The sequence below is a fragment of the Aotus nancymaae genome, unplaced genomic scaffold, assembly GCF_030222135.1.
Source record: "Aotus nancymaae isolate 86718 unplaced genomic scaffold, 86718_ANA_hifiasm-v0.15.2.pri h1tg000025l, whole genome shotgun sequence".
In the NCBI taxonomy this organism is placed as follows: Eukaryota; Metazoa; Chordata; class Mammalia; order Primates; family Aotidae; genus Aotus; species Aotus nancymaae.
This window is the reverse complement of record NW_026988438.1, coordinates 22,178,671-22,206,513: the sequence shown is the minus strand read 5'-3', so window position 1 is coordinate 22,206,513 and position 27,843 is coordinate 22,178,671. Positions and strand designations below refer to the sequence as shown.

General features: G+C 32.9%; 1 protein-coding gene and 1 long non-coding RNA gene across 7 annotated transcripts in view; one reads left to right on the top strand and one right to left on the bottom strand.

The window, feature by feature from the left end:
- The window catches only part of RUNDC3B (RUN domain containing 3B), a 179,519-nt gene that overhangs the window by 1,520 nt on the left and 150,156 nt on the right, over positions 1–27,843 (top strand). For all 6 annotated transcript variants that reach the window (XM_012450868.3, XM_012450866.3, XM_012450865.3 and 3 more), the window contains exon 2: positions 18,864–18,979. In XM_012450868.3, the coding sequence (XP_012306291.2) occupies positions 18,864–18,979 (116 nt within the window). The remainder of the gene's footprint in view (positions 1–18,863; positions 18,980–27,843) is intronic.
- The window catches only part of LOC135276520 (uncharacterized), a 103,306-nt gene that overhangs the window by 26,075 nt on the left and 49,388 nt on the right, over positions 1–27,843 (bottom strand). The gene's annotated exons all lie outside the window — the stretch shown is intronic.

Below are 27,843 nucleotides of genomic sequence, written 5' to 3'. Positions count from 1 at the left end.
TAAGCCTAGTATTCAGAGATAACTGGTTTTTAACATGCCGATATATTTTCATTAAGTCATCTGAGTATTAAGAAAAATTGAAATCCTAAGCATCCATTTCTTAGGAACTTCTATGAACCATTAAGTTGTTTTAAAATTACTGTGTTCTATCAGACTCCTAATCATTACCTAGCGATAATCCTCTTAAGAATCAGATGACGATGAAACCGTTTCTTCCTTTGCAATTTATCTGTATTTTTCCGTTATTTTTATTGTTTAAAAATGTGTTTAGCATCTTAAGTGGAAAACAGATATTTATTCTAGGACTTAAATGCAACAACTCACAGTGACTTTTTTTTTTTTAACTTGGATTATTATAAATTTTTATCTAGCAGGAAGACCTCCTTCATTGACAGTGATAGTATATGTGTATATATATACTATACAAAATGCCTATTATGGCATTTTGAGTTGTAAATGGTAAAATAATATGGCATCTGTTTAATTTGCCATTTGTGCTGTCTAGGATGTAATCTTTTGAGATAAATAGGCTGTTAAGTTTTTTAAAAATAGGTAAATATTTTTAAAGTAGGTAAATGGAACAATAAGCAAGGCTGATTTTCTTAACCATAATACACAGGCATTAAAAATTGCTTTAAAAATAAGAATAGTTTCAACATATACAGTGCTTCTTGGGGGGTAACATATTTAGTAAAAGCTCTATCAGGGTTAAACGTCACGAAGGTAGTTATTCTATCTACTTTTTGCTTATTTTTTTTTATCAAATTCCCGGTAAAGCATCAGATACTCAAAAATATTTATTGAATGCATAAATTCAATAATGGGTACTGTTTCTTTTGCTTCTCCATTTTTGTCTTGTCTGATTTTAAATCATGTAATGATCCTTTGTGCCCTGATCGTAGACAGTTGAAAAGGATTTGTATTTCAATATTATTTAAATTAAATTTTAAATTATCTTTGAGAAAGTTTAGTAACATCACCCTGATTTCTGGGGACAGTTCTATGAGTTGTATTTTCATTATTGTATTACATAATTATTACTTTCTACTGTGAATGAGTATGTGCTAACTTTAGTTACAGTTTACACATAGATTTAGTATAATAGCTAAAATAAATTGCAGTTTCTGCCCTGGATTTCATTTTGTATAGTTATTTATATGGATAATAGTATGGCTGTTCTTCATATCCAAATAGTTGATGGTGCAGGTAGATTATCCATGTGTAGTAATGGGGTCTATGTGATAGACTTTGTCTGAATGACTTTTACATTTTATAATAAAGTCACTATAGGCCATTTGTACATTTTAAGTATCTCCATGACAAATTTAGAAAAATAAATAAAGCAGCATTTATGCATTTATTGCTAGTTTACTTTCCAGAGTCACTAAACCCTGCGTATTTCACTCATGTCTCTTATGAATTCTTTTTTTATTTTTATGTCTCAAATCAGAGATTATTTGATATTTAAGTTGGAAAGAAGTTGGCTTGGTGGAAATATAACTGGGTTCTAAGTTGACTTTATCAGTAACTAGTGTGCTCTTTTACAAGCCATGCAACCTTTCCATTTGTTCATTTTTGTTGTCTGTAAAATATTGGACTAGATCATTGTTAATCTTCACTTATAGGCCTAAAAGAAGTAATGGCCTCCAAGCAAAATATGTTTATATTTAGTTTTGAATTTTTCCAAATTTGAGCAGGGTAATAATGATAAGATAAATATTTATAATAGCTAAATTGGGTATGTGCATTTTTCCCTATAAACAAAAACATTTTGAACTGTGCCTTTCATTTTGTAAATCTCTGCTGATGTTCTGGAAAAATTGAACCATTTACAAAACAACAACAATAACAACAACAAAACGTCACCAGCATATATCATTCTAGTGTATCTGCTTACACTTACACAGTAATGTTTTTCCTTACCCCTTAAACAATTTATGTGTATTCTCAGTTTAAAGTCTTATTATATAAGTACACAATTCTTTAGGTTTAAATGCTTATTCAAGTGGAATATATAGTTTTGAACTTTGAAAATGGGTTTAGATAGGTAAAACAGTCAGGTAAAGAGCTGAATTGAATTTTGGCTCATTGTGATTATATATGTGTATGTAATTATTTCATCTTTTTTTCAGTGAACATTTACATGTTGTAGACTAAAAACATTTGCATGATCCTTATTTCCATCAGATAAGTACTGTCTTATATTTTTTATAGATTTTGGTGAAGAGATAGTAGGTCAGTTGAGGACTCTAAATCTTATACACTCAACTTCAAAATATTCATATACCTGACTTTGGCTTTGAGAACCAAATAATATTTTTCCTGTATATTCTCTATCTTTTAGAACTTCAAAAAATTAAGTTGTTAAACTTAACAACAAACTTCAGATGTTTTTAACTTGCATTTTTTATCCATAGATAATCAGATGTTAGTAATTTTTTTCTTTTATAAGCTTCATGAATTAAAATCTAAATTCTCTTTCTATGCTTAACAATGTCTTATGAGCAAATTATTAAAATATACATTAAAAATATACACATATAAACATTTTGGAACAACACTTATCAAACTTTTGTGCCAGTACTTTAAGAGAAACTTCACATGCAAAGTCATAATTTTCCTGTTTTGTGTCTAGGAAGGACTTATAAGAGGGATGTAAGGAGTAGTGTCATAAGCAAGGTGGAGATAAATGATGATTTCACAGTTCAGGTATTTTTAATAGCATATGCATAGTCTTAGTTTTCTATAGGTCATGATATTATTTCAGAACTCATATTATTTCAAATTACATGAGCACCTCAGTTTTCAGTCAGGGAATTAGAAGCTTATATTTTTTATGTAGCTAATATTTTAGTTAAGCTTAAAATCCTTCCATCAACTGTAATGCTTTACTCAGCATTTATTTTTTAGTGCTGGCTTTGTATAACTGAAATTTATTATTTAAGTGTGCAAATTTGATCCACAACACAGATTTATAATATTTTGGATGAATCGCTTTAAAAAAGGATTACACGTTTCTCTACCTTCTTGAAAAGACTATGCATAGAATAATGTAATCCTTATTGATGACTTTATTCTGAATCTGCCTCTATGAATATGCCTAATGTTCGGTGGTTGCCCTTGGAGACTCTCGTGGCATGTAAAGCTCTTGGTTAAATGGCCCCAGAAGATTATGTGTTTGAAGTTCTTTAAGCTTTTGCATTCTTCTGTTTCTTCCTACCAACTTACTTATTTCTTACAACTCTTTCTATTTCTAGCAGTTCTTTTCTTTGTACTTTCCATTCTGACTTGCGGATTATAATTGGTTGTGAACTAGGAAAACATATAACTAAACTTATCAAATGTTTATTTTAAAAACAAAAGCACCCAAAGGCCTGAGTTAAGTTAGTGAGCTTTAGGACTCTGAACTTCTTAACATTCTGATTGCTAACTAATCAGAAAAACTGTCTATTCTATGCTTGAACTTGGTAGGAGAAATGCAGATATGTGAAATAATATTGAATACTAAACACAATATAATCTGTCTTAGCCTGTTTTGTGTTGCTATAAAGGCATACCTGAGGCTGAGTAGTTTATAAAGAAAAGAGGTTTATTTAGCTCATGGTTCTGTAGGTTGTACAAGAACCATGCCCTCATATCTGCTGGGCTTCTGGTGAGGGCTTTTGTGCTGCATCAAAACATGGTGGAGAGAGTCAAAGGGGAAGCAGGCAGATGTGAAGACGGACCAAACCCAAGGGGCACTCTGGTTTTATAACAATCTACTCTTCTAGGAACTGATTCATTCTCCCTTGAGACCAATTCAGTCTTGCTAGAGTGAGAACTGGCTCACTAGTGGGAGATGAGCAGCAAGCCATTCATGAGGTACCCACCCCATGATTACCTGAACACTTCCCACTAGGCTAGGCCCCCCCTCCCAACACCACCACATTAGGGATCAAATTTCAGCATGTCTTTAGGTGGGGGCAAGCCAACCATATACAAGCCACAGCATAATCCTTTAAAGACCTTTAAATCTATTGGCCGGGCGCAGTGGCTCACATCTGTAATCCCAGCATTTTGGGAGGCCAACGCAGGCAGATCACCTGAGGTCAGGAGTTTGAGACCAGCCTGGCCAACATGGTGAAACCCCATCTCTGCTAAAAATATAAAAATTAGCTGGGTTGGTGGCGGGCACCTGTAATTCCAGCTGCTCAGGAGGCTGAGGCAGGAGAATCACTTGAACTTGGGGGCTGGAAGTTGCAGTGAACCAAGATCATGCCACTTCACTCTAGCCTGGGCAAAAGAGTGAGACTCCATCTCAAGGAAAAAGAACTTTAAATCCAGTGATTCACTTTTGTTATTACTGTTTGCTTGAGTATACCTCAAAACACTATTTATACCTTGGCTATAGTGATTGTAATATTTTTGGCAAAAGCTCTTTTAGTCATCTTATATGTGGTAGAACTTTGGGTTTGAATTCAAATTAGTTATATACCTTAGAAGTAGGTTCAGTGTTATTAAATATTTCTAAGGATTTTTCATGCACTAATGAGTAGATGTTCACAATGCAAGTAGGATGATCCTCTTTTCAACTACTAGTTCTAGAGTGGACATTTCAGCATTCACAAAAGGTCATTATCTCTTCCCCCAACCAAACTGTGTTCATGTTAATTGACAACAGAGACTAGCTACCCCCTAATCCTTTACTAGGGAGTTTATTTTAACTTTGCTGCTACTGCTTGATAATTGTCAATATTTCAGTTGAGAGATGATATTCAAGGGGGAATGTTTGAAGCTTACCCACTCTTCTATTCCCTCTTACAGGTTTATAAAATATATCCCTGGGTCAGTCCAAAGCATCAGAGAGAATTGGGTATGTAGACTGCATTGCTCCACACTCTTCTATCCGCAGTTGCTTTTACCCAGTTGTATATTGGAAAGATTCCATCAGTCTGTATTGAAGGCCATCATAAGAAGCAGCTACAGAGGGTCTTGAGGTTATGTCAAGGAGATTACTATGTCAAGAGAGGCTTCTTTTTATGTGAAGAATTCTGTGAGAAATCTCTGACTTTAGTGCCAAGAGATTTTTTGTATTTTTAAGCATTTGATTTATTTATATCTAATGAACACAAATGAATGTATAACTGACAACTGTATCTTTTTCTCGTGCAGCTGTTAGAAATCTTAGTGTCAAGTCTGAGGTCAAAATCTACGAGATATGTAGAACATAATGATCATGATTTTATCTTTATTTCTAGCTCTACTGTGCCACTATACTTTTAATAAAATTTTTATTGACTTATACTTTCCATACAGAAAAGCACACATAGAGTGAGTATGTAGCTCAATTAATTTTTTGTGGTAGGACACAATGTTGTAACTAGCACCCAGGTCAAGAGAAAGAACTGTTCAAATATCAAGACCTCCTCCTTGTTTTCTTGTAGTTAATACCAATATTAAGGGTAACTATACTGGTTTTTAGCACCGTTGTTTAGTTTTGCCTTTTTAAATATTTTAAATGAATGGAATGATACAGTATGTCCTTTTTTGTGTTTAGCTTATTTGTTCAACATCATGTTTGTTAGGTTCATCTTTTTTGTTTCATGTAGCTGTAGTTTGTTCATTTTCATTGCTGTATCTTATTCCATTGAATGAATATACCACAGTTTTCCCATTCTGTCACCAATTGACATTTGAGTTGTTTCTATTTTTTGACTACTACTAACTTAATTCATAGATACTTATGTTGGTGACAACGTATACATTTTTCTGTCAGGTCATTAGCTTGGAGTGGAATTGCTGAGTCATATAGCATGCATGCATATATTCAGCTTCAGTAGATACAAAAGTTTTCAAAAGGAGTTGTACCAACACTCATACTAGTGAGCAGTGTGTGTAGGAGTTCCAGTTGTTCTGTATCTTCACTAATGCTTGAAATTTTCTTTCACTTTAGCCACTCTTGTATGTTTGTTGGGGTGTCATGTGGCTTTATTTGCATTTCCTTGATGTCTAATGAAGTCAAGCACTTTCCCATAAGTCTGTAGGCCATTTGGAGATTTTATTTTGTGAACTGTCAATTCAAGTCACTTAACAACTGGAGTGTTTGCTTTCTGTTTATTTTTTGGATGTGTAGTTCTTTGTACCTTCTGTATGGGAATCTTTTGTTGGATATATGTAATGCAAATGTCTTCCATTTGGTGACTTTATTTTCTACTCTGTGGTATGTTTTGATGAATAGAAATTTCTGGTTATAAAATGGTCCACAAATTTCCTTCATGGTTAATGCTTATTGTAATGTGCTTAAGGAGCCAGCCTACTCCAAAGTAATGAAAATATTCTTTTTTCTTCTAAAGCTTTGTTGTTTTATTTTTACATTTATATCAATAAGCCGTCTGTAGTTTATTTTTATTTATGGTGTGAAGTATAGGGTTCAAGATTAAATATTTCCCTTAAGGATAATTAACTGACCTAGTACCATTTATTGGAAAGACCATTGTATTAGTCCCTTCTCATGCTGCTTTAAGGACATACCCGACACTGAAAGAGGTTTAATTGACTCACAGTTCCACAGGGGTGAAGAGGCCTCAGGAAACTTACAATCATGGTGGAAAGGGAAGCAAACATGTCTTTCACAAGGTGTCAGGAGAGAGAAGATTAAGAACATGAGAACAAAGTGAAGGGAGAAGCCCCTTATATAACCACCCATTCTTGTCAGAATTTACTCACGTCCATGAGAATAGCATGGGGGAAACCATCCCCATGATTTAATTACCTCCCATCAGCTCCCTCTCACAATATGTGGAGATTATAGGAACTACAATTGAAGATGAGATTTGGGTGGGGACATGGCCAAACTATATCAACCATACTTTCTCCACTACCCTCATGTACCACGCTTATCTTAGGTGAGTGATCATTGGTGGTTTGTTTCTAGAATTTCTTTTCTCCAATAGTCTATTTGTCTATCCTGAGCTAATATTGTACTGACTTAATAACTATAACTTTATATTATAACTTGATGTTTAGTAATGTAAGCTTTCTAGCTTTATTTTTCAAGATTATCTTGGTTATTCTTGGCCTTTTGCAAACTAAAATTTAAAATCAACTTGTCAATTTCTGTTAAAATTTTTTTCTGGGATTTTTATTAAGCTTGCACTGATACTATAAATCAGTTTCAGGAAAACTATCTTTATTAAGACTTATATGCAACTCATGAGCATATATATTTCTTGATATATTTAAATGTTTTGGAATTTTTCTCAATAATATAGTTTTGCATATATAGATATTATGCATCTCTTATTAGATTTGTTCTTGCATATTGATATATTTTTATATTATGATAACTGAAATAATTCAAAACTTTTCATTTTCTTGTAGTTGTTGGTATATAGATATAAACTTGACCTTTTAAAATACTGGTCTTATATCTGGCAGTCTTACCAGATTCCTTTATTAATTCTTACAGATTTTTTGCAGTTAAAACATTTTTTTATGAGTGCACAGTCATGTCATCTGCTTATTTTATTTCTTCCTTTTTCGGTCTTTATGGCTTTTCTTTCTTGTCTTATTGTACTGGCTAGGGCCACTAAAGGAGTGTCACAGAAAACGTTCAACATTTCATTATTAAATAGGACGTTTGGAGTAGGTTTTTCTTAGTTCCCTTCTATTTCTAAATTGCCGAGAATTTTTACCATAAATGGATACTGATAATTGTATTATTAAATGTTTTTTGTCTTTCAAGATAAACATGTTTTTCTCTTTTATTGTTTTTGTAGCGAATTTTATTAACTTTTGCATGTTAAACCACCCGAATAAAAAAGCAATCAGTTGTGATGTATTATATTTTTGACATATCTTTGCATTCAGGGAGTTAATATTTTGTTTGGGATTTTCGCATATTTGCTGATGGTGGAGATTGGTATGTAATTGTCCTTTCTTATAGTGTTCTTGTCTGGTTTTGTCATTAAGGTTATCTGGCTTTATAAAACAAGTTGGGAAGTGTTTTTTTTGTTTTGTTTTGTTTTGTTTTCCTCTGTTCTGCAGAACAGTTTGTGTAAGATTGATATTATTTCTTTCTTAAACATTTGGAAGAATTCACCAGGGAAGCAATATGAACCACAAATTGTCTTTGTGGAAAATCATTTAGTAATGGATTCAATTAATTTAATAAATACTGAACAATTCAGACTTCCTATGTCTTCTGGTATTAGTTTCAGGAGGCTTTTCAAGGAATATACCTATTTCATTTATATTGTTAAAATTTATAGGTTTAAGAAAAACCTACTTTTCATAATATCCTCTTAATGTCTTTTTATTGTTTGAAAGATCTGTACTGATTTCTCATTTTTCTTTCTTGGTACTGTAATCTCCATTTTCCCCATTTATTTTGCTAGGTATGTATAAATTTTATCAACTTTTTCAAAGAACCAGCGTTTGACTTTGTTAATTTTCTGTGTTGACTTGTGTTATGACTTTATTAATTTTTTCTGTTGACTCATATTATTTAAAACTCTATTGTTTAACTTTCAAACAGTTGAAGGTTTTTTAGTTATCTTTTGTTTGTAGTTTTCTACAACCTATTGTGCAGAGAACATATTTTGAAAGATTGAAGCTTTCAAAATTTGTTGATGCTTGCTTTATGATGCAGTATATGCTTAATTTCAACATATATTTTATATCCATTTGGAAATAATGTGTATTCTGTGATTGTTGATTGCATGATTTTTATATGTCAGTTAAGTCTTGTGTTTTAATTGCCTTGTTCATATCCTCTGTAGTCTTACTTTTTTTTTTTTTGTATACTATCTGGTATTGAGAGAGATGTGTTAAGGTCTATATCTATGACTGTGGATTTGTCTGTTTCTCCTTTTAGTTTTGTCATTTTTACTATAAATATTTTGTTTTATTACTAGTTTTATGGAGATTTAGAATTGTGATCTCTTCCTAGTAATTTGATTCATTTGTCATCATGAAATGTCCCTCATTATCTCTAGTAATGCTACTGCTTTAAAGTCTGTTTTATCTGCTATTAATATTGTTATAATAGCTTTCTTTTAGTTGATGTTCATATGATGTCTCTTTTTCCATCTTTTACTTTCACATTTTCTCTTTCTGGGGTCTTATATTTAGAGTGTCCTTGTAGGTAAGATAGGATTGAATTTTGCATTTTATCTAGTCTGATAATTTTAGTCTTTTAGTTAGAGTATTTAGCCCATTTTAATTAATGTTACTACTATTATATTTGGATTTATAGATATCTTACTGTTCATTGTATGTTTGCTTTTTTCTCTTTTCTTACTTTCTTAAATATTAACATTTTTATAGTTCCATTTATTCTATGATTTCAGTTTTTTACTTATGAACTTGTTATATAGTCCATTTTTTTTAATATGTTTATACATATTTCTATTCTTTTGGCAGTTATCCTTGATTTGTTACAGTCTAATGCAAATTGTAACTTTTACTGCTTCTCCAATAGTGTTAGAACCATTTATTCCCCCTCATCCTAAAACATACTTACATATATATTTGTGTGTGTATATATATTTTAAATCTTACAACATTATTACCATATTTTTCAATAGATATTTAGGAAATACACATTTATGTTTATCCACATATTTACTCTTTCCATTTTCACTTCATTGGTTTTGGATAAATTTTGGTTATTATCTTCTTTTTACTTTTTATTTTTTAGAGATGAGGTCTTGCTGTGTTGCCCAGGCTGGAGTGCAATAGCTCACTCCATCCTTGAAATCCTGGGTTGCAGTGAACCTCAGCCTCTGAGTAGCTAGGACTGCAGATGTGCACCACCACACCCAGCTAATTAAAAAAAAAAAAAATTGTAGATACAGGATCTCGCTGTGTTGCCCAGGCTGGTCTTGAACTGCTGGCCTTAGGCAGTCCTCCTGCCTCAGCCTCTGAAAGCATTGGGATGACAGGCATGAGGCACCACATGTGTCCCCATTATCTTCTTACACTCCAATTACGTTATGTTAAACTTTACCAAGCTTCACTTCATTCATATTCTTACCCATGGTTTCTATTCTTGTTTCTCTTTATGCTTCAGTTTGTATGTTTTCTATTGACTTCTTTTCTAGTTCATTAATTATGCTGTTTCTACTCTACTGTTTAATCCATTGAATGAGTTTTTAATTTCAGGTAGTTCTAGAATTTTTATTTGATTCTTTTTAAATAGACTCTAACCCTCTAATTTTAAAAACCTATCTTTTTACCTATGTCCTTTGTTTCCTCTAGTCTTTTGAACATATTAATCACATTTATCTTAAAGTTCTTATTAATTTAGAATTTAGAATTATCTTTATATCTACTTTTATGATCTGTTTTTTCTCTTAGTCCTTTCTTTGTCATATATTCCTATCTTTTGTCACATCCAGAATGTTATTGAATGTCACATAATATTAAGTTCTTTCTTTAATATTTTATTGTTCTTTTAGTACTATCTTGCTCACCCTTATGTGTCAAAGTATTCATGAAAATATAGTATAAAATAGAAAAAGACCATAGTAGAGTAAACTCAAATTTTAGAATATATGACCAACAGCTTACTAGTCCTCATGGCCAATAGTGTAGGTCAATGCCCACTTTGCTTTACTAGTATTCATTTTCCTCCATAAGATAGAGTAGTAGCTGATTGCTTTCATCCAGTCAGGGACTGTGTTGAATCCAGGCTGGGTTTTAACTGTGGTTAGTCCTAGAGTTTGCTTCTGGCCTCAGGGTTTTCAACGTAGATTTGGTTTATTTTCTAGCACCCTTCCTCCAGCAAGCCAAAACAACAAATGTACTCTGATTTTGGGGAGACAGTAAATAATCACAGTAACTACTGTTTACCAAAAGCAGGCTGATAGGTGAATGTGTACCAAATGAAAGAGCTCTTCTTCCCTGCCCTCCTCTCTCACTCTGACACTAGAATACACATTCCAAAAAAGTCCTCCAAAATGCATATTGTTTTAAAAATATTTTATAAAAGATAGGAAATGGATGTAATACACACATTTTGTTGTTTTAGCTAAGCAAAATGATTTATTGTCTGTTATCTCCAGTGATTGTGATTGTCTTTAGAAGAGGTTAGGAAAGCAATATCCTCCAAAGATTCATATTTAACTTTAGATTTTGTGATTTTGAAATCTTAGTATCTATAAAAACAAATCTTCTGTTGTATTTCAGGTCTAATCTCAAAATTAATATTAAAAACAATTTAAAATTTTAATAAATCGACCATAAAACATCTATATCTAATATGATAAGAAAATATATTTATTTTATTTATACGTGGGCAATATCCTTTTTGGAGGAAAAATATTAGATTCAGCCTTTATCACAAATTTTTATTTAAATTAGATTTATTTTATAGTTAAGGCTAACATTGCCAGAATTCAAACCCAAATATATCTGGTTTCAAAACCTATGTTTTTTAAAAAATATTATGCTGTTTTGATTAGCCGTGATACAAGTCAGCTGAATCTAGTTCATGTGTGTGTTTGCATTTAAGTCATAGACAGAAACTGGAAACTTTTATTTGCTTAGCATTCTAGTGTTGATAAACCATAAAGATGGGATGTTATGTTTTTTTCTGTTCTTCATATTATTCTATTGCTGCTTTGAATGTCTAGCTTACTAGCAAGCTCACTTATGTTAAAGTAATCTCTTTGAGTATTTTCATCTGCCCTTGGATAAAGAACAGTTGGATTCCCAAGGGATATGTGATCCGAGTATATAAAGTGTTCTTTATTAAAATAATTTTAATTGGGAGTTCTTTGATATGAGATTGAACCAATTTATTTTAAGATAGGAAGTTTTATTAAGGTTTGATAGCTTACTAATTTTAGATGAATCTTTTTAGAAAATTTTGTCATTTTTTAAGATTGTGCTTCTAACATTAATTTTTATGTTGGGCAATCTGCTATCATCAGTCTGCTTATACAGCAATAAAACATGTTAATAATACAGTATTTCCATTCTTAAGTGTCTAGATTAACAATTCTCTTTTAAAATAAATTTTGACAGTACAGATGGAGAAAATATTTTAAATACACATCTGTCTCTTTATTTAATTTTTAAAATTTTCTTTTTTTAGAGACAGGGTCTTGCTCTGTTACACAGGCTGCATGACCATAGCCCACTGTAATCTTGAATTCCGTGGCTCAAGTTATCCTCTTGCCTCAGACTTCAAAGTTGCTTAGAATAACAGCCTCTTTCCACCAAACCTGGCTAACTTTTAAATTTCTTTATAGAGATGGGGTCTCGCTTTGTTGCTCAAACTCCTGACCTCAAGCCATCCTGTGGTCTTGACTTTGCAAAGTGTTGGGATTACAGGTTTGAGCCACCACACCTGGCCCTTTATTTTTAAGTTGATTTCTTCCTTTATTTTTAAGTTGATTTTTACATTGGGTAAAATTTTTTGAGGCAGTAAAATATCACAAAGAGAGTTTCATGTTTCAGGGTACAAATTTCAGGGACAATGGTTGGGACTTTTTTGGTTCCAATAAAAGTTTATTTACAAAAACAGGCAACTAGTTGGATTAGGCCTGTGGACAACAGTCTATAGACCCCTGCTTAACGGATATGTGAAAGGTATTTTTTCTCATTATAAAATATTTTAAATAGACTAAAATTATATTAGAAAATAAAGAGGAAAATACACATGATGTTTGAGAATTCTTAACTTGCATAATATTTGAAGAAAGAAGGCAAATTGTTTTTGGTTTTGTTTTCCCACTCTCTCCCCCAGGCTGGAGTACGGCGGCACTATCTCGGCCCACTGTAACATCTGCCTCCTAGGTTCAAGTGATTCTCCTGCCTCAGCATTCCAAGTAGCTGGGACTACAGGCATGTGCCACCACACCTGGCTAACTTCTGTATTTTTAGTAGAGATGGGGTTTCACCATGTTGGCCAGGCTGGTCTCAAACTCCTGACCTCAGGTGATCCACCTGCTTTGGCCTCCCAAAGTGCTGAGGTTACAGGTGTGAGCCACCATGCCTGGACCTGCAAATTGTTGATTCTGAAAAATTCTCTTGTGTTTCTGATGTAAAATATAAGAGAGGAAATAGGCCTTCCAGTGAACAGATATCTCTGGGTATTGTGCTTATTATTACCTATAGTCTGCTTATGTTATGTTTGGTGTGGATTGTGTTGTATCTCTTGGAAGCCATCTCCTTGTTGATTATTGATGTTGACTATTATTTTAATGGCAGAGGATAGTTGCCTCACCCCTTTGTTAGCAACTACTAGCAGCAATGGCATATAATAAGGAATATTGTAAATTTGGTGTGAAATAGTGGAGAATTCTCTGTCTCATATCACTTATTAATGACTTTAACCTTTGTGTGAGCCCTTTTAAGTTTTCAAATGTAATGATTCTAGATGTTTTCATGTACTTTAGTTATCATCAGATATAATTCCATGTAAAGGAATATAACATAGTATAGGTAAGAAAATCTATAGTATTTGAACATTTATTTTTTTCTGAAGCATATTTGATAAACGAACAAATAATATATGCTTGTTGAAAAGGAATATGAATATAACATTTTTCCTACTTATTCTCTCTGTGTATATCCAATAAAAACTATAGACATTTAAGAAAATTATTTGTCCTCACATTAAAAAATTTTTAATTATTTTTAATTAAAATTATGTTACAAGTCTATGAACTATGGAGGGAATTAATGTAATATCAGTGTAATTAGTATCTTTTAAACATAGTTTTGGTAACTACCTCATTTCTCTTGCTATGTTGACAAAGGGAAAAAAGTAGTTCATGCCTTCTTAGGTGGTAAGGTTTTAGTCACAATCATTCTTTCTTATTCCTAAGCTAACAAAAATTTCCTTGGACGTTGAAGGTGGGAAAGAGAATCTTTCTAAATAAAGACATTTCCAAAACAGCGTTTCAAAATCTTAATTTAAGTCTCTTTTATGTAAACTTTTGATTTTTAATTCTTATGTAAAGGCTTTACTTAGATTTGATTTGATATTTTTAAGCATTCATCAAATTGTCATTTCATTATTTAAAAATCAGTCCTTTTCAGGAAATAGATGACTAATATTAATGTCATCATTATCAGGAAATAGCTCAGCATCTGTGTGATATTTCTTAGATATATTAAAATTCTTTTTACAGGTTTGATTTTTATAGCACATCTTAGCTACCGTATTATGGAGGACATATTCTCATTACTTTGGCATATACTCATGACTAGCTATATGATTTTAGATAAGTGAGTGTTGAGTGGGAAGAGTTGGTTAGCTGAAAGTGAAGCAAAGACTTTAAGGGACTGATTTGTCTTCTGAAATTGTGGGTTGTGTTAGAAGGAGGAGAGCAGGATAAGTACGATGAAGCAAAGCTGGAGAACATTATTTTTCTTCATTACTTAGATATAATAGAAATTTTTGTAATGCTTTCTTACCCTTAAATGTCTTTTTGCTTGAAAATCATAGAAATTGTATCTAAGGATATATGCTTTGGGATATTTGAACTTTGCTTTTGTTTTAGTTTTTAGTCAGGTGTTGAGTTTATAGTAATTTAGTGCTCTGAGATTAGCCATCTTATGTTTTTATGATATAGATGGTATCTTCTGTAGTAATATAACCTACCGGTAATGTAGAAAATGTTTGTGTATTTTGTTGACTACTGATTGATCCGTATATGTCTCTTGATGATACAAAAATATATGTGCTAATAGCCATGGCTTTTTCTTCCCAGTACATTTTACAAAGTAAATAATTTGTTAGATAATTTAGTGTTATTCCTGGAGAATAATAGTGACTAAAATCTTATCAGACTGTTAAAGGTGGAAACTGAGTTCTAACCTAGATTTTTTTTTTATGAATTAAGCACTTTGTTAGTTTTGTTCTCAAATATAAATTTGAGTTTATTTTATGGACATACTATCTTAAATGGCATAATATTTAAAAGCAGTAGGTTATTCCTTCCTTGAGGAATGTGATTGCAGAGTTAGCTTTCTTATTCCATTCTACTGAATGAAGATTAGAGAAAAACATTTAGAAATTTCCTTCTATTCAGGTTAAAGAGGGACGTGGAGATTGTGTGCTTTTTGTTTATTCATTTTAGAAACATTTCTCATTTCCTTTTCCTACACATTGTATTTATTTATTCATATTAAAAGTTTGCCAAAGGATTGGCAGCATTATTCTCATGCATTGTCACTGAAATGGACATAGGAAATAAAAGCTTTCAAGTCCCTTTTAAATCTGGTTTCTCTTTATCTTTTTGTTTCTATCCATTTACTATGCATTACATCTGGCATTTGTCTAACTTTACTATCCTTTAGGTACAAGAAACTAACTTTATCAGTGTTACTTCGTATATGTTATTTCCTGTCATTGTGTGATAACTTACTCCATTGAGCTCCAGTTGCTGTTGTAGATAAGACTGTGTAGTCAAATATTAATCTATCTCAGCATTTCCCAATCAGGGTTATTCATCTAATCCAAGACTGAAAATTATTTGAGCGATGATGTTCTCAATTATCTCAAAGATATGTAATGGTATATAATTTATATCATTCTAGTTTCATAGGAGAGTTATTTCATTACACAACAAGAATGCCATAGGGTGGCATTTTTGAAAGTATACTTCTGCACTCAGATGCTTTTAGAGGTCCACAAGGTTAAAATTATTTTCTTAACAATCCTAAGACATTATTTGCCTTTTAAAATTCTCATTCTCTTTTGTTTGTTGTTGTTTCCTTTGTCTTTTTTATTAAAAATTCCCATTCTCTAACAAGTGTATGCTGGAGTTTTCCAGAAGCTACGTAATGTGTGCTATTATAAGAGCTTGAATGCAAAAGCAGTAATAGAATCTAATTGTCTTCTATTAAACACATTAAAGATATTTGCAAACATGTAAACAGTGCTATTCTTGCTACATTTTTCTTTTGGAAAATATAATTTTCATAAAAATATATTTTTATGCAGCATGTGATGAATTTGTTTTGTGTATAATTAGTAAATAAATACAGGCAGTCCTTACTTTGCATGGTTCTGATATTTCATAATTTAGTTAAATAACGTCACTCCTACAACAACATGGTTTCGATTTGAATTACCACTGTAATTCAGCTGTGAGTAGTTGCATAAAATACACATTTTGCCACCAGCTCTTTAGTCCACAAGCGACAACGTAACTAGCAAATAGACATCATAATCAGACACCAATAATAACACTTCTTTCAATGTCTGTGTAGGATTGGTTCCTATGCATCTGAAAGTAGATAATCAAAAAGAGTGAACTGGCCAACTTGCAGAGATGAAAGTACAGAAAAGACATGGAAAATGATAATGCTCAAAACGAGATTTGCATGAATACAAATGGAGTTAACAGAAGAAGTCATTGTTCATGGGAATGTGCACATTTCTCCTGTTTAAGAGAATCTAGATATGCAGCCAAGGGAACTTAATGGAGGCAAATGTTGATATAAAAATGAGGAAAGTGCTTGCAGCAGAAAGGATGAAAATGTCCCAGAGGAAGTGACGCTAACAGAGCACTTCACATTAAAGGGCTTCTCAGAGGTATTTCACAGTACTGGAAGTGTAAAGGAAAACATGTTGGAAGCTGGTTCAAGAAATATGGCAGTTTGTCAAAACACTAAAAAGAGGCTTACTCTGTATCTTAAGTTATACAATGAGAAGAATGAGGCAAGCATTGTTCAGACTACTCTTCATAGGTTTCTTACAAAGAAGCAAACACTTGAATTCTCAATGTTTCTAATGTTATAAAGTACAGTGTACTAAATAAATGTTTTACTATTTTTAATTTCCCTATATACTATAACTGGCTGTAAGAAAGTTTTTAATGTTTTGACAAAAATTTATAAAGGCCACAGGACAATTATAATTGTTTCACTAACTGTAAAGATTATTCTGCATGGTTTCAACTTGCAGAGTTACTGTTATGGTCCTGTGCCACTGTGCTAAGTGAGGACTGCCTGTATTTAAAATCTTTTAGTTTAATTTCTAGTATGATAAATACTAGATATAACCTATATAAACAAATCTTTCTATATTTCCCTTTATGCCTGTCTCCTGTATTTTCTGTCCTGATTGAATAGCATAACTATCAAGACAAAAACCTAAAAACAGTTTGTATTCTTTTATCTCCTTTATAGTTTTTATTTCTAATTATTTAACAGCTCCCCTTATCTTTTTGATTCCCCACTGTCTTAGGCATTCATATACCATCCTTTATAGAATGTGACTAAAAGAGCATGAGGGAGTTGTTTGAGGTGGCAGACTGTTTTGTATCCTGATTTTGATGGTGGTTGTATGAATCTATGCATGTTAAAACTCATAAACTATAGGTTGGATCTTGCCATGAAAAGACATTTAAACATTTATTTGCCATTCTTTCTAAATAAAGCTTACAGCTAAATCAACAGGTACCTACTAAGTACAGTGTTCAAGGCATTGTCCTAGGTGCTGAGGGAGATACAAACTTCAGAAAGCATGTTTCTACCTTGAAGGATTTGTGATCTAATAAGACAGAGATAGACAACACAAATGATAGCAGTAAGATAAATTGGAATTGTCTCTTAAGGGGAATAAATACAAATAAAATGTTAGTTCGTGCTAGGTATATGCAGGTGGCTAATTCTCCATTGAAAAGCTGACATTTGAGTAGTTAAGACTTGGAAAATACATTGATTTTTGACTGTCAAAAATAGAGACCAAGGACATTCTGATAAGGAAAACTGTAGCACACTTTACAGGTTTGCAGGTTTTCCTATTTATAAGCTCATAAAAACTTTGGATGTTGAAATGGTTTGTCTGTGAACCCATCCAAATCTCATCTTGAATTGTAGCTCCCATAATTCCCATGTATCTTGGGAGGGACCCAGTGGTAGGTAATTGAATCATGGGGGTGGGCCTTTCCCATGCTATTCTTATAATGAATAAGTCTTACAAGATTTGATAGTTTTATAAAGGGGAGTTCCCCTGCATATGCTTTTTTGCCTGCTACCATGTAAGACAACCCTTACTCTTCCTTCATCTTCTGCCATGATTGTAAAGCCTCCCCAGCCATGTGGAACTGTGAGTCAATTAAACCTCTTTCCTTTATAAATTGCTCAGTCTCGGGTATGTGAGAACAGACTAATACAGATGTATACTTCTGATTAATGCTCACAACATATTTTATTCTATTTTGTGCTCAAAAACTCTCAAAAGCATTTGAGTCTGAAGTTCAAATTTCTTACAAGTAGTATTATTGCTTTTGAGTATTTTGTAGTTAATTTAGTTAGGTCACATTTTTATTTTAATGTCAATGGGAACAATGATCTATTTCTAAGTCTTATTTTTGTCAATAGATACTCTCTTACTCCTTTTAGCCTGCTTTAACAAATTACCTTAAACCAGGTAACTTATAAACAACAGAAATTTATTGCTTACAGTTCAGAGGCTGGGAAGTCCAAGATCAGGGTACCATCAGATTGGGTGTCTGGTGAGAACCCATTCTGCATAGATGACACCTCCTGAAGAGGCAAACAAGCTCTCTCAGGCCTCTTTTATGAGAGTACTAATCCTGTACTTGAAAGCTGTACCCTCATGATCTAATCACTTCCCAAAGGCTCTAACCCTTAATAGTAATGCACTAGGCATTAGGTATGAACATGTGAAGTTAAACATTCTGACCAGAGGAGATAGGAAATATGTAAATAAAAAGACTTCTCTTTGTGTAAAAATTTCTATTTACAGAGTCAATTTGAATAAATGGGGATTTTAGAATTTATAATCTTATAAAATATTTTTACAATTCTTCCCCAAATTGCCTTCCTCCCATTTTTTTCATACTTAGGGAATGAATCAACTCTGCCTAAAAGCAACAATAATCTTTTTTTCATAGGTTTTCTGTGAAGACCCTGATTGATCGGTCTTGCTTTGAGACAATTGATGACTCTTCTCCTGAATTTAACAATTTTGCAGCTATTTTGGAACAGATTTTAAGCCACCGGCTAAAAGGTAATAGCACTAATATACTATTTATTCTCCTACCAGCTGTCTTTATAATAAACTTGAAATTTTAGAAATCATACAGTCTATGTGATTTAGATAGCTAACATTCTACAATGTGAGAAACATAAACCTGATATCAGAATTTCAGATATTTTGGCCTGTGTCACTAGAAAAGAATCTCAGTTCGCAGATTTACACCTATTTCTCGGATGCATTGAAAATGTTGTGTTAATTGCCACATACAAGGAGAAAAGTGACTTTCTGTAAGTAATTAAAATAAAATTTTAAATTGAAAGGAAGCCCATCCCAAAGATTACTAGATAGTATTTTAATCAATTTACAAAGACGCATTCCAGGTATTATGTTTATTTGTTTAGCATATACTTTCTTAAATGTAGGTATCTTTGAAAATGTTTTAGCAGATAGTAGGTTAAAAAAGAGGTATGTAAAAGACATGCTTGGATTTGATTTTCTTAAAAAGTATACTTGGCCAGGCGCGGTGGCTCAAGCCTGTAATCCCAGCACTTTGGGAGGCCGAGGTGGGTGGATCACAAGGTCAAGAGATCAAGACCATCCTGGTCAACATGGTGAAACCCCATCTCTACTAATACAAAAAATTAGCTGGGCATGGTGGCGCGTGCCTGTAATCCCAGCTACTCAGGAGGCTGAGGCAGGAGAATTGCCTGAACCCAGGAGGAGGAGGTTGCGGTGAGCCGAGATCGCGCCATTGCACTCCAGCCTGGGTATCAAGAGCGAGACTCCGTCTCAAAAAAAAAAAAAAAGTATACTTACGCTAGAATTATAATTCTCTTAACAATTTAAAGGAGAACAAGGGAGCTATATTCTCTCTGAATTTTCGATGTTTTTAATTAAAAATATATATGTATAAAATACAGTTGATGAAAATCATGAAGTATTATATAGTATAAACCTTAGTAACAATAAGTAATAACTTCATCACATTAATCCCATTATCTGGTCTTCCTAAAGGAAATCTGATCATCAGATATTTTCACTTAAGTTTTTATTATCTTTACAATCTTAATGATACAGTTTCACATCAGTAATAATAACCTGCTTTGGTAACATATGAGAATCTCAGGTGTAATCTAAAGATTTATTCTATTCTGTACTTTTTGATGCTGAAAGCATCCAGGTTTTAGTATAAGCATTTAAATGAGTTGAGCAGTACAGTTGGCCCAGAGCAAAGGGTTGAATTTAAATTACATGGAAGAAAAAAACATGATTCACTTATCCCTCAGCAATTTAAAATGGGGTTCCTAAAATTACTAATGCTTTTTCTATTAAAAGTTGGTTGTTTTGCATTTTAAAAGGGTTATTTTTGTCTCATTTTTGCCATTCTGTGTTTCCTAAATGTTCTGCCATTAACGTTACCTTTTATAAGAAAATAAATTTTTATAAAAGCAAAGAATATGGAAGTATTTTGATATATTATCAGATAGTATATTGTGTGATGATCATAATTCTATGCATAAATTTATAAATAATGCCTGACTAAACAGCATACGGAATGCAATACACTCTGATGTACCTTGATGTTCATAAGAATTTTACTTTAAAACCTAATTCCCTTCATCTGGTATACCATTTAGCTTTTGATTCTCTCACAAAAACTATCAATAGAAAACTATCAATAGCCATCGAACAATAAGGCTATGTTGAGACTTTCATACCAAGTGGTTGGGCAGACTCACTGCTGTGTAAGTGGATGTCTCCTGCACACCAGTCTGTCATCTTCTGAGTTGTGCCTCAGCAAATATAGATTACGCACCTTCAGAATTATTTCTAAACAATCGAATCCATTAATGTTATTTCTAAATAGTACTATAATGAAAATAGAATCCATAGTTGATTTATGGATATGAATTCTACTTGTGTGACTAAGGTATGGTAAGAAAGCTGACACAGTAAGATTTGTGTTAATTTTTTAAGCTAGGTAAGATAATTAAAAACATGTTTTTAAAAAATTGCTGTGAATTGACTATTGTGGTCACTGAGTAATATATATATACTATATATATTATGAATTATAATCTGTACCTTTTGAGATGTGGTATTTTAAAAATGCAAGCATGTGGGACTTTCATATATTATTTCCTATTTAGTATTTTAATATATAACAAATTGCTTTTACTTTTGGAGAAGTCATATGATTATTTTGATAATATACTCTTCGCTTATGATTTAGTTATACAGCAACTAGTTTTTCCAGTATTTTCCTTTATAGAAAATTAAAATTTTATAACTTCGTGTGTTTCTAAGATTTACTTTTCTACAGCTACTGCTTACTTCTGAAGGAAAAGGACATTTGGTTTAAACATTAAACTTTTCCAGAAAAGATAAAGTCTCCCCCAGATACACTATAGGCTATGCTGATACAGGCAAAGTGAAGAGCTGAGACAGTTACTTCACTCTAAAAGCCCCATTATTGAAGAAAAGGAGGGTTTTAAAATCATATACATTAATCTTATTTGCAGTAATCTCTCAATAAGATGTTGATCTTACTTTCCTAGAATATAGCTGACAAATAGGAATTAATAACATAATGTTAGAATTTTGAACATTTATTTACTTATTTAAAGCATAATACTTCTCTCCACCCTACCCTACCACTCCTAATAAAAGCCACTGCAAAAGCTGGATATATGTGCAGAACATTTTGTTGAAGCCAGGATGGAGAAGTCAGGCATTTTGCCTGCTCAGCAACAATTGCAACCTATTCAAAACTCGTTCGTTCTACTTCAGGTAGCACAAAGGATCACAGATGGAGAAGCACTACTATATTCTAGCCCCTTTCCTGCTGAGGCAATCTACTCAACAGTATTTCCAACAGGTGGACATACAGTCTTTGCCTTAACACTTCTGATCTTTGAGAACTAAATAAAACAGTCCACCACATTTTTGGATAGACTAGGTTATTTGAAAATTCTTATGTATATGAAACCAACCTATCATATTGTATTTTGATCTTTTTTGCTGTTTTTTTTTCAAATGTGAGCCTAATACTAATAAATATTAAAATATAGCTATTATATAATCCTTTTCCCAAGTTTCTTCTCTTCTTTCTCCCAGGTAAAGTATCCCTAGTTTCTTTAATCATCTGGAACCACAACAGTCTTACTTAGTCTGATTTATCACTGATTTGTTGGTATTACTCTTAAAAGTCTGGTTCTCAGAGCTGAATAAAGTGCTTCAGATAGGCTAAACTCTGTATTAGTCAGAATTCAAAATTACATAGACTTTCAGTTCACATTGAAATTGAGGCTGAGTAAAAGCTCAAGGCTTTTAAAAAATTGAACTAGATCTTATATTGTAGTTCTCTAAATTAGTTTACCTGAACTGAAGTTTGATAGGGGTAAATGCAGTATTTTTTCCTTCTTCATCCACTTCAGATATTACAATACAAATAAATGGAAAGATACATGTGTTCATTGATTGGAAAAATTAATATTGTTAAAATGTTTATTTAACAATCAACCCAAAGTAGTCTACAGGTTCAGTGAAATCTCTATCAAAATTTCAGTGTCATTTTCCACAGAAATAAAAAAGACAATCCTGAACTTAATATGGAACCACAAAAGACCCTGAATAACCAAAGCAACCTTGAGCAAAAAGAACAAAGCTGGAGACATTGAAATACTTGACTTCAAAATATACTGCAAAGCTGTATTAGTTAAAACAGGATGTTACTAGCATTAAAACAGACAAATAAACTAATAGAATAGAATAGAGAACCCATAAATAAATCCATGCATTTATGATCTATTAATTTTCAACAAAGGTGCTAAAACACACACTAGCAAAGGTGCTAAAACACACACTAGTATCTTTAATAAATAGTGTTGAGACAACTGGTTAGCCACATGTAGAAAAATGAAATTAGATCCCTCACACCATAGAAGAAAATCAACTCAAAATGCATTAGAGACTTAAATGTAAGATATACCTACTACAACTGTAAAATTACTAGAAGAAAACATAGGGAAAAACTCCATGACATTGGTCTGGGTGATGACATTTTTGGATTTGACACCAAAATCACAGGCAACAAAAGAAAAATAAACATGTGGAATTACATCAAACTAAATTACATCATCAGAGTAAAGAAAGAATTTATAAAAAGGGATATACTTGATAAGGTATATCAAGTATACCTTTTACCTGATAAGGGGCTAATATCCAAAAACCATATATCCAATAAGGGGCTAATATCCAAAATTTATTAAGAACTCAAACAAAGTAATAGTAAGAAAATAAATAGCCTGATTTAGGCAAAGAACCAGAATAGACATTCCCAAAAGAAGACATGCAAATGGCCAATATATATATGAAAAGGTGCTCAAAATCACTACAGAGCAAATAAATGAAAATTAAAATTAAAACATCCCCTTATACCTGTTAGAATGCATGTTATCAAATAGCCAAAAGATAACAAGTGCTGGAGAAGATGTGGAGAAAAGAGAACACTTGCACACTTGGTATAGGAATGTAAATTTAGAACAGCCATTACAGAAAACAGTATGGAGGTTCCTAAAAAAATTAAAAATAGAACTACCATTAGTCTTCTATGTGATTAAAGAGAAATAAAAACAGAACTGCCATGTAAACCAGCAATCCCACTTCTAGGTGTATAGCCAAAGGAAATGAAATCAGTGTCTTGAAGATTTATCTCTACTCCCCATTGCTCATTGCAGGATTATTCACACTAGCTAAGATAAGGAATCAACCTTATTGCCCATCTACTGATGAGTCAATAAAAAAATGTGCATATGTAAACAATGGAATGCTATTCAGCCTTTAAAAGGTAAAATATCCTATCATGTGACAACATGGATGACCCAGAAGACATTATGTTGAGTGAAATAAACCAGACACATAAAGACAAATACTGCATGACTTCCTTATGTATGGCATCTAAAAAAGTTGAACTCATAGAAGTAGACAGTAGAATGGTGGTTACTGTGTGCTAAAGGGAGAGGGATCAGAGAGATGTTGGTTAAAGTATATAAAGATTCAGTTAAATAGGAATAAGTTCAAGAGATCTATTGTACAAAATGGTGACTATACTTAAAGTGTATTGGATGTTTGAAAATTTCTGGGAGTATGTTTTGAGTGTTCTCACCATAAAAATGATAAACATGGGAGTGCTATGGTCTAAATGTGTCCCCTCAAATTCATATGCTGGAAACTTGACCCTCTGTGCAACACTGTTGGGAAGTGGGGCTTTTGGGGAGATGTTTTTAGCTCATAAGGGTAGAGGCTCTTATAAAAGGGCTTGACAGAGGGAGTTTCTCCTTTTTTGCCCTTTTGCTTTCTGCCATTTGGAGACACAACATTCTTTCCCTCTAGAGAATCCACTGTTCAAGGTACCACCTTCGTAGCAGAGATAGGACCCTCAGTAGACCCCAAACCTGCAGATTCCTTGATCTTGGACTTCCCAGCCTCTAGAACTGTGAGAATTAAATTTCAGGTTTTTATACTTGGCCCAGTTTCAGGTATTGTTATAGCAGTACAAAATGGACTAAGAAAGTGAAGTAATACACATGTTAATTTGTTAATTAGTACAATTTAGCCATTCCACAATGTATACAAATTTCAAAACATATACATCATATATACAATTTGTATTTGCCAATTTTAAAAAAATTTTAAACAATTTTTGAAAAGAAAAAAATTAATACAGTTACAAGTTTATTCCAAGAAAAAAAGAAGAAAGAAAAGACTAACCCATGAAGCTAGAAAATATGGTATAAATTAGTAGTATTAAAAAATCAGGAATTGGTTGGCTGTGGGTAGGGGAAAGCTGAGGACTGGAGTGATTCATTACCCAGGGTGACTGAAAAAGAAGAACATGTTTAGGTAAAGAGAAAATACCAAGGTTTGTTTTGGACACTTAAGAAGAAACGACAGAAGGAGAAGAAAGAGAAAGAAAGGGAAGAGAAAAGGCGAGGAGGAAAATAGAATGAAGAAGAGAAAGAAGTTAGAGGAGGCTGATTTTCCAAAACATTACATTTAGTCTAAGTTGGTACACTTAATTGGTAGTTAAAAAAAACCTCATTATTTGATTTCATTTAGAGAGGAAAATCAATTGATTTGTCTTTTAACTTTATAGTTCATTACTAATTTTCTTCTAAACTTATTTATCCATCACTATGCTACTTAAATGTCAAGTTATTCATTCAAAAAACATAATTTAATGGGTCAACTATAAATGCATCTTTTTCACTTATTAATTCAACTATATTAAGTATCTACTATATGCCTGGCACTGTTGTAAGTGGTGGGCATACAGTAGGAAATTAAAGAAAAATCCCTGCCCTCATTCATAGCTTCTATATCAAATGGGGGGAAATGCAATTTGGGAAGACTTCTACCTCTGAGAAGATGAACGTCACGTAAATTTCCCTATTTCTCTCACTAAGTACAATAATAAACCCTGGGCATTATACATAAAACAAACATAAGAAGACTGAAAGAGAGTAGAAGAAAGACTGGTTAAGGACACTAGGACCTTAGATATAGCACAGTAGTGTGTTGTCTGGATTTACCTTTTGCCTCATATATCCCAGGCTGGGTGTTGACAATGAAAACCTCTCAGCAAGATACTGTTCTTTCTAGCCAAAGTACCAGAGAAGGAACCAACTAGCAAGACAGAAAACTTTTCAGCACTATCTGCTGTACTTTAACCAAATATCACAAAAAAACTGTAGTATCACTTACTCTGAAAAAAAGGCTGAATGGGAAGCTTAGAATTCTACCCTCCTAGGGCTATAACAGTGTGTCCCAGTACCACCATTAGGGTAGTATCAGAGAAGGCCAGAAGAGCTACGATTTTTTCCCTCTTGGGTGGTCGAAATTTATCTCTTTACTCTTCCCCAACTTCCCCCTTCCCACCATGTTTATAAAACACCACACTAGGGAGCCTAGGCTGCCATGTTCATCCGAAAGTAATGCCCTGCTTCCTGGCCATGTTGGGGTGGGGTCAGAAGAGACCTGTTAGTTATGTCTTTCATTGTCACCCAATATTTAAGGAGGCCACCCCAAGTAGCATACCAGTGGAAACCAGGTGGAAAGCCTAGTCTCCAACTCCCACATAATAGTAATGAGAATGCCCTTGTTGGGTGTCAGCAGAAGCCAATTGGGGAACTTGAATGTCATCCTCCACTTGGCGGTAATGAAGCAGTGCCCTGCTCCCACCTTCCCCTGCTGGAGCAGTGTCACAAAAAGCTAATTAAACAAGTAGGTTTAAATAAGATCCAGAGTCTCATAACATAATATGAACATGTCTAGATTTCCACTGAAACTCATTTGTCATACCAAGAACCAGGAAGATCTCAGATTATATAACAAAAGATAGTCAATAGAAGCCAACACTGAAATGACAGAGGTGTTAGAATTGCTGACAAATATTTCAAAGCGTCCATGATTAAAATACTTTGAGCAATACATGTGAGAAGCAAATGTAAAAGTAGAAATCCACAGCAAAGAAACGGAAGATATAAAGAATATCAAAATGGAAATTTTGTGCTGAAAAACATATGAAACTGAAATAATGGTTAAAGAACATTCATTAAGCAGAAGGGAAATAATAATAGAACTTTAGGCTGGGAGGCCAAGGCAAGCAGATCACTTGAGCTCAGTAGTTCAAGACCAGCCTGGGAAACATGGCAAAACCCTGTCTCTACAAAAAACTAACCAGGCATAGTGATATTGGCCTGTGGGTCCCAGCTATTTGGGCAACTGAGATGGGAGTATCACTTAAGCCCAGGCAGTTGAGGCTGCAGTGAGCTGTGATTGTGCCATCATGCCACTGCAATCTAGCCTGGGCAGCAGAATGAGAGCCTGTCTCAAAACAAAAACAAAAAAAAAAACAGTAACAACAACAAAAAACTTTGGAATAACCGTAAGGAAGAAGAGATACAGTAAATAAGAATATGGGTAAATTAATTAGGTTTTCCATTTTACTTTTAGTTTTCTGTTTCCCTCTGTTGTTGGTTTCTCTGTTTTGTTTTTTCTATCTTCTGGGGGGCTATTTGAACATTTTTTAGAATTCTATTTTATTTATATTGTTTTTTAATGTATCTCTTTGTATATATTTTTTAGTGGTTACAGTATTATGTTATAGATACATAACATCATAGTCTGCTGATATTATTTTCCAGTGTGAAGTTTAAAAACCTTACCTTTTTTTATGTCCCTTTAACCTATCCTATGTGTGTGACATAGTTGTTTTAAATATTTTCTCTACATACATATAGGAACACGTTAGACAGTGTTGTAATTTTTTTCTCCACCATAAAACATACTTCAGAACACTCAAGAGGAGAAGGATAAGGGAAGTCTGTTGTTCCTGTATTTATAATATAAATACAGTTTGCTAATTTGTCTAGCACATAGTCTGGGATATAAGAGGTGAAAAGAAACCCAGGGAACTTACTGCTGTGTCAGTTTTTGGGTTCTGAGGTTTCTAGCCAGTCTTCCTTTTTACCTCTACCTTCAGAATCTTTTAATGTTTGTTTTCATAAAATATCCAGAGTTTTTATTATATTTAGCAGGAGGAAAATACATCTACTTAATTTTGTTCTATCCCAGAAGTTGCCTTTATTTTTTTAATGTGAAGAATTACATCAATTGTTTTTCCAATATTAAATCACCTAAATATTCTTAGGATAAATACAACTTGAGCCTCATATATTGTTTTAATCTACTTTGCCACACTTAGGGTTTAGGTTTGATAACATTTTAGAAGTTTGGGTTCTGTGTTTATGATAAAATTGGTCTGTTTTGTACTTGTTTGGGTTTTGTTGTCAAGGTTATCCTAGCCTCAAAAAATGCATTGCAGGTGTTTC